The sequence below is a fragment of the Pipra filicauda genome, unplaced genomic scaffold (assembly GCF_003945595.2).
Source record: "Pipra filicauda isolate LSUMZ 115617 unplaced genomic scaffold, ASM394559v2 scaffold8_size5757611_pilon, whole genome shotgun sequence".
In the NCBI taxonomy this organism is placed as follows: domain Eukaryota; kingdom Metazoa; phylum Chordata; class Aves; order Passeriformes; family Pipridae; genus Pipra; species Pipra filicauda.
In genome coordinates, this window is record NW_024105087.1 from 3,952,600 (window position 1) to 3,973,328 (window position 20,729).

The 20,729-nt window shown below is 37.6% G+C and overlaps 1 protein-coding gene across 5 annotated transcripts in view; it reads left to right on the plus strand.

Annotated features, from left to right (window-relative positions):
* Nucleotides 1-19,294, plus strand: part of ANAPC10 (anaphase promoting complex subunit 10) — a 35,818-nt gene extending 16,524 nt beyond the window's left edge. For 4 of the 5 annotated variants that reach the window (XM_027721106.2, XM_027721107.2, XM_027721105.2 and 1 more), the window contains exon 5: nucleotides 18,934-19,294. In XM_027721106.2, coding sequence (XP_027576907.1) covers nucleotides 18,934-19,164 — 231 coding nt within the window. In that variant the 3' untranslated portion in view covers nucleotides 19,165-19,294. Of the gene's footprint in view, nucleotides 1-17,827; nucleotides 17,904-18,933 lie in introns of all 5 variants that reach the window. The other variant, XM_039391053.1, reaches the window with a different exon arrangement.
* Nucleotides 19,295-20,729: the final 1,435 nt, after the last annotated feature.

Consider the following 20,729-nt stretch of genomic DNA (forward strand, 5'->3'; position numbering starts at 1 on the left):
TTTGTGAAAGCATTTTATGTAGCCTTTAACCCCTAGTGCTACATATAGCATCTCTTTGTTTCTTTTAAACCATGGCCTTTTCTGTTTAATGCTTATATAGTGCAGAGATGCTGATCTGTCTCTCTTTGATAGCATTACCAAATTTTTGGAGCTCCTAGAGAGATCAGTCAAATGTCTGTGTTCTTCAGCTCCTAGGAATTGATCCAAATCTGTGTATTTATGTACAATAGATCATATATATTTAAAACAGTAGCCCCCACACCCTTCGCTCATTGAAATTCAAGTTGTAATCAAACTTGTGTGCTATCAGGCTGAGGGAGGAAAAGCATGTTTTTCTTTTACATGCTCGAATGTAGTGAAAATCCCTGTGGACAGTTGTGTTTACAAGGGTAACTGTCTGCATTCAATTGTGGGTTATAAAAGTGCTTGCTTGAATAAATACACGGAGCTATCAGACAGAACAACCAATAGTTCGTTGGACTAATTGACCTTGTCAGTAGAATAGAAACACTTGCAAATAAAATTCCCATTGCCAGCAAAGTTGCAACTGAAAACCCCTGAAGAAACTGTGTATATCCTCTAACTATCTTGGAATGCAATGATTCAAGCAGCAGACGTGTGGTGGGAGGGGGCAGGAGGGGGGAATCATTAACTAAGAAAGTTGTACGTACCAGCATTTTTCAGTGGTCTCTTTTTGCAGCGTGAGGCTGGGAGCATTCCTAAAATCCTTAAGTAGTTCACTTTCCATTTTCAGAGCTATGTTTTCTACCAATTGTTATTACTTCTCCCATACCTCGGTTCCCCTTGTATTATTTGTTTTGCTGGTCTGCTTTTATTATAATGTAGCCTTTTCAGAAAAGGCAAAAATGTTTGGCGAGTAACCACAGCATGTTGTAATGAGGGTGGAGTATGTTTGTTATTCTACAGCAATGGTTGACTTACATGAATGCCAGTGTCTATAACCACACATGCTGAGGCAGTTTATCTTTTTGAATATATTTGAATTGCATAAGAGTGGAAAAGAACTACAGTAAATATCAGAATATCTGGTCTTCCAATCACAAGCATGATGGAACCATTTTTTACTTTACCAGTGATGAGTCATATATCTTCTCATTAAAAAAAGGAAAATATTTTACTCCAGAAATAAGTCTTCACAAATGAATTAGTCATATATCAGACATTTCCTTTTAAAAGTTTGGGTAATGTCACACAGGTGGAAGTAGTATTAGAAAAAAAGCAACAGTGAAAGACACAACAGGCTTCACTGTGTACTATAAAAACATGATTTTATTTTGGTTAGAAAACAAAACAGGAAAAATGGCATTTGGAAAATAAAGTCTGAAAAACAGTCTCGTTAGCTGCTAAATAAACTTCAGAGATGAAGGTTTAAAAAAAAACACCAAGATTTGTAAAAGGGAGGGGAGGGAATAGTGTATTTCACCTTAAGTAAGGGACAATGTGTAATAAGGGATTTTGTGGTTTTACAGCTCGGTGCATGTGTTTGAAAGCTGTTCTCTCAGCAACGTGGGTGGCAGGTTATGCTACCATATAATGTATTGTAGTTGGCTCTCCACACTTGTCAGGGTTAGTGTTCAACCATTCGGAAAATTTTCCCATTGTTCTATCATGTGAACCAAGGCTAGTGTTGAATTCCCAATAACCTTCTGCAGGAAAAAGAGGTTTAATTAGAAGGTTTGAAATTTGATTACTTCTGTTATTGTCTTAATGTACTTCTCTCTAATTTAGGTGCTTATCTGCAAATGCAATCAATTTTTGCTCAGAAAGATGAAAAACAAACTTAACTCTGCACTGCAGTTGCTTCAACACTTTAAAAAGAAAACTTGTATGCTCAATTCTGTCTTTCTTCAGCATTAACACTCTATTTCCATCTTAAACATGTTTGCTTTAGATGGATCATAGCTTTTGGCAGCTACTGCATTTTTAGCAAATAATACTGTTTCTAGTAAGAGTTGCAAAAAAAAAAACTTTGTGTGAGGTCCTTGTAAACTGAACCTTGGGAACGTTATGTTATTTCTGTATTTTCCCTTCTTTTGTGCTTCTTCTCTATTTGTGTCATGGTTATAAATTACATCGTTTGAACTAGAGAATTAAAAACATTTTATTTTGTGATTCCTGTAATTTAAAAAAGAGAATGTTTGGTTTATGTGTATTTTTTTTTTTCTTTTTACCTGTTATTTTAGAGGCTGGCACGCAGAGAAATAAGCAATTATGGTATTGAAATTCCATTGTGCCAGCACCTCTGGGGCATAATCCAAAAAAACCCAGAAAAATCGCCTGCTGGGTTGTATGCAGTATGCTTGTGTGAACATCAGTGTCTGCTGTTCACACATCATTTTTTACTGGAAGTTCCTGTTGGAATAAAGGTTCTGTGTTTGGAGAGTGCAGTGGGATATTTGTTGGTCAATGGTTTTTCATAGTTCGTAGGGATTTCTAATTACAGTTTACCAGTGTGGGCTCACTAGATACTTCTTGCAGATAATCATTAATGCTTCGGAAGTAACAGAAGCAAGCAGGGGTTTGGCAACATAAAAACTGAATCAGGAAAGAGCTTCATGCTCTTCATTTAATCATCCTCTTGAAGACTGAACATGGGAGTGAGGAATAAGGTGGATGGGTGGAGGAGGACATGACAGCATGACAGAACACTCATATACTCATACACTTCCCTACTTCAGTATTTAACCCCTTCCCTTCCTTTCCCCTTGCCCCCTCCCTTTTTAATGCACATGTGGTGTCTAGTTGGCATTTCAAAACAGTACAAGTGCATCCAGAGTTCCAGCTTCTGCTGGCTTTCCATGTTCATGCTCATCTGGAAGGTCTTCCTGGTGCTCAGTCAGATGACCCCCCTCAGTTCATCAGAACTCATTTTAACTGTAGTTCACAGAATGTGTCATGCTATTCACTTGCAAACTGTAGCATGTAACATCTATTTTATCATTTGTGTTTAATCTCTCAGCATTTGGGCATGTTGTTGGAGACCCTGGTAGACAAAACGTTTAATGCAGGGGCAGGTGATTGTGGTTTCAAGTCTTTTGCTGAATTCATACAAGTTAAGAGAAAAGGAAATGATTCTAAACCGGATTGTAAAGTTCAAGCTAGGTAAAGTGTCACGGTTTGCCTTGATACACAAGATGATTATCTATTTATCCAACTGAATAAACACTGCTAAAGTCCTTTTACTATTATAATTGACAGTGATAAATGATGTCAGTGTATGCTTGCCAGTATGGAAAGTCTGCTTTTGGTTATCTGTGTAAAAAAATACTACAGACTGACTTCACCTGTGGGGCTTTTTGGTTCCTGCCTCCCTTGACTGTGGTTAAGATCATGTCATATGACCACAGAACTATAAACATGTGTGTCTTTTCCTTCAGAGAAGTAATTGCAAAAGTGCATGTCTTTCCTTTTTAGTGTTACCAATATGGTAATGGTCTGGTTCTTAGGTATAGATTAGCTTAATTTCCTTTTCAGATCAAAGCATAACGCTTTCCCACCCAGGTGTGGTCTCCTATGGTAGACAGCAAATTACTTAAGAGTTTATATTACTTCTTTATAACTCCTTGTGAACAAGTGTGCCACAATCCATTGAAGAAATTAAACCAACAGGTTGTTTGGGCACAGAATTAGGTTTTTCTGATAACTGACAAGGGGAAAGCCTGCACTCTGAATTTCCTTACAGTATTAATTACTGTAACAACATCGTGCACCTCTTAATTTTTCTTGCTTGTAAAGAGTTGAAGGAAAGCTTCTGATAACAATGTTAATTGTGTGTGTTCCAAGGAGAAATTGATGTGTGGATTGTCAGTTAAGTTTTTATCTTGGATGTTTGAAGAGGTTCCTGGTCACATAAAGCTCGAAGGTTGGAGCTAGGGAAAACAGAAAATTTTTGTTGTCTTTGTTTGCCTGCTGTATTATTTATTGGCTTTTGGGGAAGTATGTGGAGAAGGAATGATGAGTATTCCAGGAGGACACCTGACTTTACAGTTACTTAGTGGAGCAAAAACTTAGGTACCACTGAAGAAACTGGAACAAGGGACTCTTCTTTAATCTCTAGGGAGCAGCACGTTAGGAAGGAGGTCTTGAAATTATGTTTTTCTGTATTAAAGGGCCCTGCACACTGCATGGAAATTGTTAAATAGAGCACTGTTTACCTATCTCCTCTTCTTCTTCTCCCCTACCACATTCTGCAACCGTTCTCTTTTCCCAGTCTAGAAATTCCCCAGACCTGAGAAATCTGAAATTATCTCCTCTGATTTTTGGATCCCATCTGTGAAAACACCATGGGAGTCCAATACTGAACACCAGCATTTGCACTGAAAGATTTAAACCAGAGTTGTTGTCAAAGCTGACAGTAAGATGTAGCTCACTCAGTCGTGCTTTTCTGTTTCTGGAGAGGTTGCTAGCCAGTGGGAGACACTTTGCAGTGGCCTTTGAGCTATTTTTTTCCACACACTGAAGTAGGATTGGGAGGATAAAGTCAGTGAGTTATAAACAATCATCTTTGATTTACCTGATAGCCTTCACAGACTTAATTGTGGAGAGTAATCCCTAGAGGAAGCACAGATAATTTCAGATGTTGAGAAGTGCTAAGGACATGCAGAAAGGTCAAATCAAAGATTAATTCTGATTCCTCTGGGTGCTACTACTAGCACAGTATTAAAATTCTTCAAAGAGAAAAGACAGCAGGTGATATTTAGTTTGGGTTAAGCATAAAAGATATAAAAGGAATGGGAATTTTCTAGGGTATCTAAGAATGAAAATTTTGTGCTGTCATCTCAACTGGTGCTGGTCAGCTGACACACCACACCTTATTTTATTTCACTTAAACTTGTAGGCACCAGCAGCTAGAAACATCCTGTGACTATGTTAACCACTCTTTAACATCTAGCAGTGGGGTGGAGGGAGGAAGTGGTCCCAATTTAAAAGAAATTAGGACCCAATCGGTCCACCACTTATTATTTTTTTATATGTGTGGCTTCCATATTGTAATATCTTTATTTGCATCAGTACAAACTCAGTCAGATTTGACTATTCACAGTATGTATTCCCTTGTGGCAAAGTTATCAGGTGATGCCACTAATTAAGATTTAAAAAACCCCACGAAACAATTCCATAAAACGCATTGGATGTGCCATGCTTTGTCAGGTTAGCACCAAAAGAAACAACCGAAAATCTCCATAAATTCATGGAGATAAAATAAAGAAATCAGTATATTTTATGTAGATATACAAGGGGCTTTTATCATTACAATCAGCCCTTTTTTTTTTTCCTTGTTCCTGAAGCCCAGCATTGTAGTGGAAAGCTGAGATTATTTATAGTGTCATTAGGAAAGCAGTTACAGAAAGGAATTCTGTTCATGTGGTGAGTTAAAGCAATTTCTTGATCAGAAGAAAATGCCACCTGGCAAGTGGTAGATATCTAGAACAAACACAGGGTTCTTGAGCATGAGATTCAGTTGCTTCAGAGCTGTCATGACAGTCCTTTCTAGAGTTAGGTCTTGGTCCCTTGATTGCTGCAATGTTATTTTATTCAGGGATCATATGTCTGTGTGTAGCTTTGATGAGAACCCTACCAGACAGAGCATAAATTCAACTCTTTGCAAAGTTTTTTTTTGAGGGAGTGGGAAGGCATTGAATGTGATGTTGTGCTGTTCCTTATCTCAAGTAGTATGTGGAAATGTTTCTATAGATATGAAGTATAATTTATTTCTTTCTGAGGGCTGTTCTCTGTCTTAAATCTGTCAGAAGATAACTGAGATCATGTGTTTGAGTCGGAAAAACCTTTCCCAGGATTTTTCCATTTTCTGCACGAACACACAGGAGAGAGTGGAATGAGAATAATAACGTAGCATGTGTGTCTGGCTTGAGGGCCTGTGCTCTCTAGCTGCCTTCATCCAATTCCTAAACTAGGTTTATCTAACAGTCCTATTTTATTTCAGAATGAATTCTGGAGTGTTTTATGTCTCATCTTAAAGGAATGTTAACAAATAGAGTTTTTACTGAGGCTTTTTATGAACGCTGTTCTCAGTCACAGTCTTCAAGTGAACTATGAGAGTCTAGCCCCTAATACTTGTTACTGCTTTTCTAATTATTATTTTCCCCCCCTCTGTATCTGTCACAGGTCAAATTCAACTGTGAGTATGAGGGATTTTTTTGATTATTTCTACTAGCAAATGCAGAAAATTCTAATTTGTTTCTCTTAGGTTGAGATTAGTTTCTTACTTCTTAGAAAGATGATGTTATTGAGTAACATTACTAAGATAAGGTTAATCAAATTGTATGTTTCAAAAACAGTTTCAATTCCATGTCAGAAGTGATTTAGGAAAATTTTGAAGTAGGCTTCCCTCTGAATAGGTCTCTGTCATTATGTTGGTCACCATGTTTAGCTGAGAGGTTTTCATGAATCAGCTGTGAGTAAATCCAGCACTGCTGGGGTAAGAACTTCTATTGTGGAATTAGTAGAGTTTCTTCTTTTTCATTATAACTTCATTTATGTGTCATGAGGACATAAGGATTTACTTGCATAGCAGAAATAAATTAAGCAGAGGAGCATATCTATATATATCTACAGGACTTGTCATATATATTTGTAATCCAATTCCATCACCTTGTTACTGACTTCACTTTTCTAAGCAGTAAGATGGTATTCAACAGTAGCTCTAGATTTAGGACTTAGCGGACCTGTTGGTAAGAAAGTTTTCAATTAAGTTGTTCTCGTGCTCTGTTTTTTCCCCTCTGCTCCCTCATGCTTCAGGAGCAAACTTACAGTGTAATTTAATTTTGATTCTCACACAGTTTATACTGAAGAGCTCATGTTCTTAGTCTGTAGAATGTGGCAGTAAGGCTATCCCACACTGCTGTTTTCAGCAGAATTGCTGTTGCAGTGAGGTAGCCAGTAGCCCAACACTGTATAGCACTATCTGAATACCTTTTTGAACTGTACATTCTGTGAGTGAATGGTGACTCAAGGAACCTTTGGCTCCTAGAAAGAGGTCAAGAAATAGAATTCATCTAGATTGAAAGAAGCAGAGTCCAGACTCTGACCTCCACATTAAACAGTGAAACAAAGCCTTGCATTTTTTTGGTCATGCTTACATATCAATTTGTAGGAAAACACAAGCAAAAGGTAAAAACTCTACTGCATTTTTTCTACTACATTAAAAAAAATTGTGTTTAGATGTAAAATTAAATGCTTCCATTGGGCAACAGTCCTGATTCCAGCTTTGGAAATTTATGGAAGTGTATTCTGGCTCTTATAAAACTACCCAGCTGAACCTCTGACAGATATACTCATATTTCTTCTCTTCTAAAGTTCTTTCGTATGGAAATATATCTGCAGTGAGACATGTTTATGAATTTGGGATCTTTCTTAGATGAGGCATTGCATTGCATTTTAAATTTGCACAAATAGTTTTCACAACAGTCTTTTATGTTTGTTTCCAATGAGTAAATATTCCTTGAGCTGAGCATTAGGTCTGCTCTGGATCCTGTGAAATGTTACTCTACATTTGCTTATTGAAGCCTGGCTACAATGCACTGGAGTAATTTTACAGTTTATCAGGTTTTGCCCCACTCACCTTTACTGAGTATCCAGAGTCCTTGTCCAGACACAAATGTTTTACTTGTTTGCATACTGTACTTCTGCAGGATTTGAGGATTATTTACATAAGTTTACTGTCTTTAAAGTCCTTGATTTTAGGAGAGGCAACCCCTTGTAATTCTCAGAAACAAGTCACTCCTGTGAAAGCAGGAGAAATGCTTTCACTTAACCCAAGTTTTCAACAGCTTGTCCTCTTGCTGATAAAGAATGAGTAGGATTTTTTTTTATTTGGTAGCATTCAGGTATGATTTGTTACAGTCTTTTTCTAAAAATTGAAGTCACTCAGGAAATACAATTCTGTGTAACAGATAAAATGTTAGAACCATGCAGCTTTGTGGGCCTGTTCTCTGGTAGAAGATCAGAAATCCAGTTCTCTTCAATGTGTAATAATAGCCCCTTTCAGTGAGGGGAATGTTTTTCTTTTGGTTTAGATGTACTTTCTTCCCCTCAACCTATAAAGAGTGCTTGAGAGCTAGCAACTGGCTGCTACTACAGCTATTAACTATTTTTTAAAATATCATGATATTCCTGTTTTCTTATATGCATTCATTTCCCCTATTAATTTTCTGCATTCTCTGGGATGCAAAGTGCACGGCGTGAAATGTAGTCACTGGGTTATTGCCACTGTGTTATTTGAGATGATGTGATAGTGGATTTACTCAATGTGGCTACTTTTATGACACTTAAATCTTTAATATTCATTGCATTTTTTTTTTCAAATACTTTCTTTGTATAATTTAACTGTAGCTATGTCTAGACATATTTCCTGGATATGGCTAAACAATTTCGAAGGTAAATTGTGACCCTTTTCTTTTTTTCACTTTCACACAAACACAATATAATTTTGTTACATAGATTAGAAGAAATGGGAACTGGAGACACTGGCAGTACAGTTTTCATCCAATTTGCAAACTTCTTCCCCTTTGTAAGATTAGTTATTTCCCAGAAATGTTTTCAGTCATTTAACTTCCATTTGCAATCAATTTGTGCAGTGCATAATCCATTTGTATCGTTTGTATTGTTTCAGTTTGGACACAGCAGTTCTAGTTTGAAAAAAAAAAAAGATAGCACCTTTTCCTTTATGTTTTACTCTGTTCTGGTCTCCAATGTCTTCATTCCATTTGCCTTAAGGTCTTCTTGTGTAAGGCCATTGCCTAACAAGTAACTATTGTAGGATTCTCTTTTAAAGCACATGTCTCTCTGCTTACAGGAAGTTCTGTTTATTCTGTCCTTCCTTGGAGAATTCTGTGGTGTTAAGACTCATAGAATCATTTAGATTGGAAAAGACCTCTAAGATCATTGAATCCAATCTGCTCTGTTATCTTCCATAAAAGGCAGCTGCCAATGTTGACACCTTGTCCTGTTCTCCAGTCAGCAGTTCCATTTGTAATGCAAATTCACCCGAACTTCAGAATGTTTTGGGTTCTTTTTAAATTTATTTTCACACTTCTTCACTGTAGCATGTTCAATGGTTGAACTGTATCTTGTAGCTTTATCTTGTTCAATCTGGTTTCTGTTCTCTGTGTATGTCTGCCTGCTCTTTCACTACTGGTTTCCCCTACCTCTCTTCAGTAGATGGTTGAAGTGCTGCTCGTTTCCCTGAGAGCAGCCTGACCCACCTGGAAATTGTAGGAGATTATGTCTTTATTTTGGATGGGTGCTGCTTTGGAAAGGGACTAAGGTTTTAACATCTTAATACAGGGAAATCTTAGGGCTTTTCAGTGCTTGGAGGGGGAGAACTCCAATTTATGACTAAGATGAAAATTTAAATAAAAGGGCCAGTAATGTGTCATCTTAAGTAATTTTAAAAATTTTGTGTCCTCTTTCCTTTTATGAATACCTTAGTCCTCAACCAAGTGGGTTTTTTTGATAGATCTGTCACTATTTTATATTTTTATATATGTTTAGTTGTGACTAAAAGATTTGAATGCAGAAGGTACCATTTGTTGGAATGAATGTGGGAAGGTGTAGTGCTTTTGTTTTGTTGTGTTTGACAGTTGTTTTTTTCCTGTCTTCTGATGAGGTAAAAGTTACTGAGGGTTTTCCAAAGAACAAGTTCCATGAATCACTATTGCCATGTTTATGCCATCATTTGCTCCATTTTAACAGCAGTTGACCCTTTAAACATATAATTGTTAGAGAATCTTCTGGTTCTATTCTGTATCATCACACAGCATTCCAAAAATGACTTGTATCAGTTGATCATCATCTACCAGATTCCTACTTCCCAATGTACATGGGGCCCCCTCCTTAGTTACTTGTCCATAAAATGAAAAAACATTGCAGTGAGATAAACTTTTATGATTTGAAGTGCTTCCCAAAAGGTATAAAACATTTGTTTTCACTAAATGAGACATACACTTCTTTCTAAATGCACAATGTGCATTTATAGTAATTGGGGGGGGGTGTTTGTTTCTTTGTTAGTTATTTTTTTCAAATGTACTGTTTCTTTTTCACATCTGCATTTATAATACTCCAAGCTACTGATAATTTGAGTTCTATAGTACCCTGGTTTAAAAAAAAAAAATCCCTCATTCTCCTTTCAGAATGCTGCAATTTTGAAAAGTTTAAAAGACTTGCAACAAACCATAGATTTTCTACGATTCATTTTTAAGGCCAGACTGCCCAGATGCAGTCTGTTCCAGTATGTCTGCAACTTAAACAACTTAGGTACCAGAAATAGGCAAACTGAAGCAGAAAGTTTGTTTTGGGCTGTGTTACCTACTTTTTGATACTGTCAGCCAGGCCACCACTCCAGAGCATGAGCTCAAGAAGGTTTTTTGTAGCTTTTTCATCTTCAGCGTGCTGTCTGCCAAGCCCAAGGGAAGTAACAGAGATTCACATTGGAGCCAAATCCCTGTAGGTCTGAAGGATTTCCCCTGATACCAGGAGGCTTCTCAAGGTTTGCCAAGCAGTGCACTTGCAAAAGTATGGCATTCCCATGGATTGTGACAGCTGGGTAAGGAGACCTGGGTCCCCACAGCAGAATGCTAATGCACTTGGGGTAGATTTGCCTTCCCTTCCTCCACTCTTGACTGATCCCTAAATGAATTATGAAACCCATTTTTCATTAAATCAGAGATCCAAAATTTCACAGCTGTTATGACTGATTTCATAAGAGTTGCAGACAGTATTCCTTCTGGAGCAACAGGTTCAGATGTTAAGATGGAATCTGTTTTAGCTGAAACCAGACTGAACTTAGATGACTTCCTGCTGTGGGTAGAAGGTTTGCTTTGGAGTTTCAGGTCTTATTGCCGTACTTGCACATGTGAAACTCCATTCTAGAGTTTCTGCATTGTCATTCTGTATTTGATCACTCTGCTTTTCAAAGGGAAGGGTGAAGGTTTTTATATTTTTTTCTTAAGTTCCACTGGATAGGATGGTTGCCACTTAAGACATACACAGGATGGCAATTCTTCTCTAATGAGTTTTCATTTATGGATGTGTTCAGCATAAACTATTATGTGAAAGTTCAAGTGACCTCGCTTAACAATAGAATTTTAAAGATGTGGGACTGGAATGCAAACTGTCCAAGAGAGTTTAACAGTTTTGTCCATCTCTGAAACAATATATACATCTTGAGACATATGTTTTTGGAATGAATGTTGAGCTGTCTATGCATTGTCCCTCACAGAACGTACTTTAAAAAAAGTGTATATGGCACAACAAAAACTGAGAACCGCTGCAGAGTTCCTTTCTTTCCAGAGAGACTTTCTTAGCAAACAGCCTGTGACAAATTCACGATGGTTTCTGCAGGTAAATTTTCTAGAATGAAGAGTTGTTTTCAGCCACATTCTAGAGAATGAAGTATTCAAAGACCGTTGTCTATTTTTTTTTTCCCTTTGCCTGTTTGTTTTTTTCTACCACCCAGAACTAAGCAGACAATATTTTCTGAAGTTAAAATTGAGCAAGACAGTTGTGGCTGACAAGTTCTGAGTAGCTGAGCATTTGGCAGGCTGTTTCTTTGCCTCTGAGGCCGCAGGTACCTGACTGTGCAAGCGCTGTGAGCAGCTGCAGAGGTGGGAGTGTGATGGGCGGGGTGGTGGTGCTTAAGTACCACGGACAGGGGCCCCTCCACACGTGCCCAGACCGACCCTGTATCAACATGTGGGACTTCCACCAACGGGACTTCATCTGTTGGGAGTTTTTTATGTGGGCAGTTCAGCACAACCTTGACCCTTTTGCAGTCAGAAGTACTTAGGAGTCTTCATCACTTGATACTTTTGAAACAGCTGTTTTACCTGTGAATCCATGTCAGAAAACTCCTGGTAGTCTACAGCGTGTGCCATTGTACCCTATTTTCTCCGTTTGACAATGGGCTTATGTGCATACTTGCTCATCAGGTACTCATGTCTCAGACTCAGTTGTCCTCCTGTGTGTTCCTCATCTTCAGGAGATTTCAAAGACAAACTATGAGAGCAATAATAATGCAAAAGCTGACTTTCCCTTGTTACATCTTGTGGATTAAATATCAATGCTGTGTTCTTCCTAACTTTACTCCTGTTATAATATTGGAATTCTGTCTGAATCAGGTATGTATGTCTGGGAAGAGATTGCAATGTTTTGTCAGTGGAATCAAATAAAATTGTTCCTTGCTTTTTTACTGTGTGGGGAAATTCTAATCAAGACACCTAAGGAATATCACATTCTGAAGAATATTAAAATAGACTAGTCAGTGAAACCATTTCATGAGCTGGCTGGTGAATCACTTCTGCCAAATGAAGTTTAGGTTGTATCATACATAGCTCAATTGGCATCATCTGCTCACTTCAGAAACATGCCTGTTTCTGTACTCTATGAACCACTGACATCGTCCAACATGTGGTGTGCTGCTTATGTAATCCAAACATGAAATTTGGAAAGGCAGTATAAGAATCTGTATTTGAGCATTGTAGATGCTAATCCTTGACCCACTGAGGATTTGTTTTTCTAGCTTTACTGTTCTTCCTTTTCTAGATTTTCTTTCTAGCTTGGCTTGGGCATTTAGGTGTCTTTATTTTAATTGGATACAGCTTTCTAACACTTGGGCATTGATTAATTTTTACTGGTTTAAACTGGAGCAGAACAGTCTGAAGAAGGAGGTTCTGTAAAACTTTTTGCAAGGATCTTTTTGACCTTTCTGTTTTTCAACCTTTTCTGTCTTACCAAAAGTTATTTCTTTCAGCTTATTTGAACAAAGAGCTTATATATGATAGGAATTTGTAGTGTTTGCAGGTTTTGCTCTCTGATAGCGCTTATTTGGCTACAAGCCTCTTGTCTGCCTGAATCCCTAGTTGAATCTTCCTGAGGGATGGACTGTGCTCCTCTAGACTCTTCAGGAACTGCTGTTTGAAAGAATGGAAAACTTCTCTCGCCTAATGGACTGAAGTTGGATTCCTTGACCGTTTAAGGAGGTGGCTGATTAAGACCACAGAGCCACCTCCTTAGGTGGTCGTTGCTTCGTTAGAGCAGAGGAGTGTGCTTTTCACAGTGGGTCCTTTGAGCGTGTTTCTGTGTTCCTTGTTAAGCTGCTAATGTGGTGTCCCTCCTTTGGCTCACTTGGAACTCGTGAAGTTGCTTTTGGACGTGCTTCATTTTTATTGCTGGAACTGGTGCATCACTGCTATTAACTGGTTCTCTTCCTTCCTAAGTGAAGTGATGGCTGAAGCCCAAGCTCTGCTACTTCGTGTGTTGACAGTTCCAATACTTGGAATTACGCAGGGCCCTGCTGATTCCGAATCCTGGTAACTGCACGGTAGGGCATGGCAGTTATGGAAAGAGAATTTTGGAAGTCGAGCCAGCCTGCTTTCTCCTTGCCAGTTGTTGTGAGAACATATTTGGATAGCTGTAAAAAAACAATGGCTAAACAGGGAAAAGCCTTTCCCGACATGGGAAAGTTTGTGTATTGATAAATACTTCATTTCTGAACATAGAATTTATTTTGCCTGGAACTAAGTTTTATAATCTGCTTGGAAGAATACATTATTTATTGGGAACACCTGCCTTGAGAAGCTTAGTTTTTTTTATATAACTGTATAGTAAAAACTAGTTAAGCTCATAGAAAGGCAAAATTATATGTGTGAAAAAGAGTTTAGCCACTACTTTTAATTTCATAGTTTGCTAAATCACTAAAACAAAAAGCAACTTGAACAGTTTTATGAAAAAAATAGAAGGAGTAAAATCAAATGCTGTTTGGTTTCATGACCATTTGACTCTAGAAGAACAGATGATAAAATGGAAATTTGATAAGGTACCAACATCTCAGAATCATGTTGTATCATGCTGAAGCTGTGATGGCAGCAATAATTCCCAACCTTCTGTCAGTATGTGTGTGGAGAAAAGGATTTTTTTTTTCCCCAGAGGAAGCAAGCAGGCAGCTTTCTCCTCATATATATATATATACATATATATATATATATATATATTCTCCTGAAATCTGGGGGCCCCATCTAGCATACATCTGGGATGTGTTTGTAATTACTCTGTAAACTACTTAGAGTGGGCTTTTTTTCCTTTCTGTATCTTCACAAAAGATGTCTTCATAGGGCAGCAAAAATGCATTATTTCAAGGGTGTTAGCCTACTGTAAATATAGCAAAAAACTTGGGGTTGTGTTTATAAGCCTAGTAGAAGTAGCATTTAGAGTTATGTGCCACTTTGAAGACACAACAGAATTTAAGCACAATATCACTGTGTATCGAGAACAGGTCAGTATTCAATTTAAGTAGGATTAAGTACAATTAAAAAAACCCCTTCTTTGGATAAATAACTTGCTACCCTATAAAGAGGCCAGCAATTGCAGAAGAAACTTCCTCTTAAAATCTCTTGAGTTCAGGCTGGGGAGGAGATTTGCATTAAGAACATCAATTTTTCTTCAGCTTTCAAAATAACAAGGATTGCTGGAGTTGGGAGTTTATGTCCATAGGTAAAACTGTAGCATGCAGAGGACAGGAAAAATAAGAAACCAACGGAGAGAAGGCAGGAGAAGAGCTAGAGTATAACTGCAGCAGAGGACAAGTGAGTGATTTTTCCATTTCAATTTTTATCCCTTTGTTCTTTTATTTTGACTTTCATGCTCTTCTTGTTTACCAATTGTCACAAAATTTATAGTATTAGAAGCAAATTAAAGAAACCCACAAACCCTGGGATTTTAGTACATTGTATGTAAGATTAGTCTAAAGCCTGCAGGAACTGTTCTGAGTTGCTAATACTGAACTTACATTGATTCATTCCTTTGTTTCCCTTTTTTAAAGAAAAACTTTTCTGCTAAAACACATAACAGAAAGAAACTTCCAAGTTTTAATTTCACTCAGGTAATTAGTAATATAGCTGATTTTTAGAACTTTCCTACAAGACAGTTAATTGTGACTGATTCTTAATTACTTAAATGAGCTACCAAGGAGGAAAAAATACTGGAGGAAACTCAATCTGATATTTGCTCATAGTGGACTGATGTTGTAGAGTTGGGATGAAAAGTGTGTGTGTGTACATTTATATATATATATATATTATACTTTAAAAGAACAAGCTTGACAGTAAAGTCCACTGAAATGGATTTCAGGTATAGTATTTACTATAGGTAGAGCTGCTAGTGCCACCTGTACTTAAGGTTGTGTGACCCTTTACATTTCCAGGCTTTCTAACTTTTGCCAAAGTGTAGTTCAAACTGATTTTTCCATGCCAGATATCTGCTTTGGGCTGAACTTTTTGAAAGTTTCAGCCAAAGCAGTTCTGTTCCAAGAATAAGGCCAGTGAAAAGTATGCTATTTTGCTTGTGTGAGAATATTCTGGTGTCCTTCTTTGATGCTCCAGTGCCCCCAAGCTCTGAAGCAAGGATTTGAAATTTGGCAATAGTTCAGCCTTTGTGTTGAGGATGTGCCTTTTGCCTCCCTGTAAAAATCCACCCAAATTTCCAGACCGGTTTACAAGGCTTTGAAAGATTGCCATTTGCATGGGCTTAATAGGAATTTCTTAAAACTTCACAGTAAGCTTCCTTTAGATTTTGTTCACACTGGGAATGCTCCAGGCAGGGTAGAACTGCGTATTTCATCCCACTTCTGCTAGGAATTGTAACAGCTGGATCTGGGTGCTGACACTGAACTGAGAGTGGGCAGCATTGTGTCTTGTATCACCACTGCCTATTCCCATGTCCTGTTCCTTTTCCCTGGTGGTGGACCTGGGCCCTCTGGAAAAGAAACTGTCTCATTCATCTGGAATAGCATGACAGATGTGGAGGAGAGGAATTTAGGACCCTGTGTGTGTGTGTGTGGTTTATACCATTCTTTTGGTCACAGAAAATGTGTGTATCATGCTGGCAAAATATTACTTCCTTTTCTACTGGATGTTCAGATAACAGTAGTTAGGTTTTGTTGCATTTAAGCTTCAGTTTAAATGTTGAGTGGGTATCAAGGTTTTAACAAACTATATAGGCATCAACTTAAAGAAAATACTCAAGTGTCACAGGGCAGGAATGTTGTTTAGAGGGCAGAAATCAAGAGCTCATTTTTTCAAACATTTAAGTCTAACTCTGACCTCTTGCATTTACTACATTGTAGTGCAACCTCCAACTTCCTCCCAAGTGTCACATGCTTTGTCCAACAGGCAGCTATTTGACTGGAATGGGTAAAGGGGTTGATTCTGACAATGAGTCCAGGATTTGTACAGTAAAGTATGTATATTCATCTGTTATAGAAGTTGAAAAATGTGGAGTAAGTGAAGTCAAGATTTTTTTGGGGAAAGAAAAAGGCTTTGTGGCTAAGACAATTAAATGCTGCTTGATGAATTGTGTGCCATCTGTGCTTAGTTGTGGTATTTCTACATGATGCACTCAAATAACTGTTCCTAGGTTACTGCTCATACTCTATGATCTAGTGGCTGGTTTGAGAACTCATGTCAGTTTGTGGAAATGCAGACACTTAGAACTGCAAGTGAACTCAGTGGGAGCTAAACCTCCTGTAAAATCCTGTCTTTTACTGAGGATAGTAAAAACCAGCTCAGTCTGGAGCCAGAGAACCTTTTAATTTAATTAACCTAATGCCTCGGTTGCCAGTTTTGCAGGTGAAGAAATTACTTGACCCATCTCTGTAGACAGACTCAGAAAGAAATTGGGTGCCTTTGTAGCAAAACTGGAAAATAACACACTATAAACAGACCATATAACCCCCTCCCTTGATTAGGGATGAAATAAATCATTGATAAACATGTAATAAAAAGTGTATGTAATAAGATACAAGTATATTTTTATGTGAGTGAAATTACCTTTGCAACTTTTAACTTTCCATTGCTTCCCTTTCTGAGCCTAATAATTCTTTTAAAATAAAAGATGTGAATTTTCTCTGTGAATTTATTAAGGATTCAATTTAATTTTGTATAAATAGCCTAATTTTGCCAATCCCTTGGTAGTTGTCTTGGTTCTGGAGTGGGGGAATCATTATTTCACTTTTGCAACTTCTTTCCCAATAGACCATGAAAACCCAGATTATATTGGATTTGTCTGAAACCAGTGTTGTCAAACTATGGAAAGTTTCACTTTTTTATATTGTATTAAAAATCTAGTTCATACTGATCCAAGCATAAAAATCCCAAGATCATAGCTCTGGAACTCAACTTTTCCACTTTGAATGAGCAGTCAAAATTTTTAAACTCTGAGAATAATATAAAAATGCAAGTTTAATTAGCAATAACCTTTTCATTCTCTTCTAAATCAGACACTTCACCTTAGTACTAGTTGAATAAAATATTAGTAGGATCCTCATCCTTCCTGTTTGCTGTGGAGATGGAAAGCATACTTGCTCAGGCTGTTTACTGCTTCCTCCCCATGATAAATCTGCCCTTTGTAAAGCTGCTTCAACAGTACATCATTTTTTTATCACTTTATAGTCAGCCATTACCTGAAGTTTCCTATGCAAAAAAAAAAAAAAGGGGTTTGTAGCTTTTTTAAAAGGGACAGGTTACAACAAATAAGTGACTGTGTGTTTGTGGAAGTGTCTAGCTCCCAGAGGGAAATGATTTACTGCTAAGGTTTAGTGAATTTAATACTTTGGAAATTATTTGTTGGAGAGTCTGCAGCAATGGAGAGTTTTGGGTTGCGGTTTTTTGTTTTCTGGTGGGTTTTTTCCTTTCTTTTTTTTAAGGTGGAGGTGTGAGAGATTTTTTTCGTTTGTTTCTTTAAGCTTAAAGTAGTCATCAGATTTTTTTTTTTACTTGTTTCTTGGGTCATTCTCAAGGTGTTTACTGCCTCTGAACCAGTAGCTCTTTTGAAAGCTTCAGCATAAACAAGACATTTAACAGGATGTGTGTCATGTAAGTATTTGCAGGAGAAAGATGGGAATTTTGAGCACATCCATCTTCCTTAGGGGAACTCTGCTGCTAAGAACAGCAGTCTTATTTGCTTAGCTGTGTGAAATCCACTTGCTTGTGGACAATTGTTTTGTGTCTTGTTTTTCTTCCCCCCAAGACTTCCGCTTCCTTGTGTGCTCTTCCCATATGTGTTTTGGTTGTGCTTTGAAGTTGGACAACTAGTTTTAAACAAAAGCTTTTGCCACACTTCTGCATAGCATCCAGCTTGATTTCGGCAAGCTGACGTGTCAGCGATGTGGTTTAGAGTTAACAAAATGCTATTCCTTGCTTGCTTTTTCATTGGTTTGTGTAGGATTAAAATTAAAAAAGAAAAAATAATCGTATCAGACTGGGTATGTTGTATAAAAGCCAAGTCAAAATGTGATTAGAATGTGATTTGTCCATTTGGCTGTGCAGCAAGTATTAATTGACCAGACATCTGTCTTGACACGTGGGTGACATGAAGTTTATGAGATATCTTGTATTTTTTCCTCTGTCACCTTCTTTTTCCTCCTCCCCCTCTAAGGAATTTCTGAAAACCCAACCTTTGTGTGCATTTAGTTTCCTACATAAGTCATTCCAGCATATTTAGTCCAGAGTGCCTAGATAAAACAAATTAGGATGCATGTTTTCTGTCATCCTTGGGCAATGTGCTTCAGTAACAGGATCCTTGCTTTGACTTTCTTGAATTTATTCTGAAGTCTGTATTTCTTTATATTGATTTTTGTTTTAAGATTAGGGCACAAAATGAAGAGTAGATTCTGAAAGGCCAAAGCAACCACAACTGCAGTCAACCAGATTAATTTGTATCCAATTACACGAGCAGTAAATTAGCTATGAGTTTTCGACTGTACTATTTCAAATTAACTTGAAAAAGCAACTAAAATCTGGTTTGCAAGACTCTGCTTTATGAAAGGGGTTTAAGATGTGATCATTTATAGTAAGTATGTTAACTGGTTCTGAATGTTTTGCTTTTCTGTCTTGTTTTTGGCAGCAACTTGAACTAGTGGAACCGAGCGGCTGGATTCACGTTCCTCTGACAGACACTCAGAAGAAGCCAATTCGCACGTTCATGATCCAGATTGCTGTTCTAGCCAATCACCAGAATGGCAGGGACACTCACATGAGACAAATCAAAGTGTACACCCCGGTGGAAGAGAGCTCCATTGGGAAATTCCCTCGATGTACAACGATTGATTTCATGATGTATCGCTCCATAAGATAAAGTTTGATGACGGTATCGTTGCTAAAGTATTCAGATACTTAAAAAGCAGGCTTTACTTCGGCCTAATTATATCTTTTATGTTTATACTTTGTACAATTTTGAAATAAAGATAATACTGTGTTACAATGTATTGTAGTCTGTGATTTTGCAGAACTTGTCCTTGCAGTCTGAGTGCTCTTGTACTATCTGAGAGGAAAAAAAAAACAGACACTTTAAAAAGAACATATTTGACTGGGAATCAGTAATTGATTTAATACAGGCATTTTTGGAGGGTAATTTCTTCCCCTAATGATCATGTTTGTTCTATAGTGTTCCTGTTTGTTCCTTTACCTAAAAGCTGCTCATTTTAAAGAGCATTCTTCTTGAACAGACATGGTTTAAAGACATTACCAGTAGTGTTTTCCCATCATTGTTTATGCTAATGTGTTGCACCTTTTTCTGTATAGGATTGCTTCTGCTTAATGGCTGTCTGGATGGATTTAGCTTTCTTTGTAAGTGCAAAATAGATCATAGAATCATAGAATATCTCAAGTTGGAAGGGACATATAAGGATCATTGAGTCCAACTCCCTGCTTCTTCCCTTCTAAAACTAAACCGTATGACTAAAGAGCATTGTCCAGATGCTCCTTGAACTGTGACAGGCTCAGTGCCGTGACCACTTCCCTGGGGAGCCTGTTCCAGTGACTGATAACACAGTGAAGATGACAATGACATGAAGAAAACCAAACCTTTCCAAATTATTCACTATAGTATATACATTAATATAGATATGAGAATAGGTCATCTAAACATGATACCTGTTCAAAACAGGAGAGTTAAGAATGCTCTGACATCCTACAATAATGTAGAAATGAATTTGAAGGCCCAATGAACCTCTAAAATACTGAGAACTCAAGTGTATAACACCAGATAACCTCAGACTCGTAGCACAGAATTTTTTTAATGTGTTTTAAAGTAAAGAGCATTGCAAGGAAAATGTAGGCTTTATCTACTTGCTGTGAGTAGGAATATTTAACACCTCTGCTAACATCTCATAATCTAATTACTAGTTACTTAATCTTTTAAAAAAGTAAGGAGATTTTAGAAGGGTTGTTGAAGTACAAGGGTTTCTTTTAAAATGTTCAGCACTGATCAAACCTGTTCCTCCTAGCACCGTAAAAGCTGATGGTCAATCCAGACTAATCTCAGCCAAGGAAAACTTTTGACACTTCTTAATTGTGAGCAAGGAAAGGCTGCCAATATAGGAGGCTCATCAAACAGTGATAAGGTTGTCAAAGAAGGATAAAGATTTAGCTTTGAAATCCTTTATATGCTTCATGAAGCTGTTGTTTACTGAAAAGTTTTGTCTGGCTGAATTCCACAGTCTTTAGAAGGGTTATTGAACAGGGCATTTCATGGTGATGAACCTTGTAGAGAAGTGCATGACTAGTTTGAGTTTTCTGTTTAAATGTGGATTCAATCATTTCACAAGGACCTTAATGGTACCTTACCTTTCCATGTATCAGCTGCAGGATTCCTGCTCATCAGAATCTGGTTGAACTCATGCCTTTCACCAAGTCTGTCAG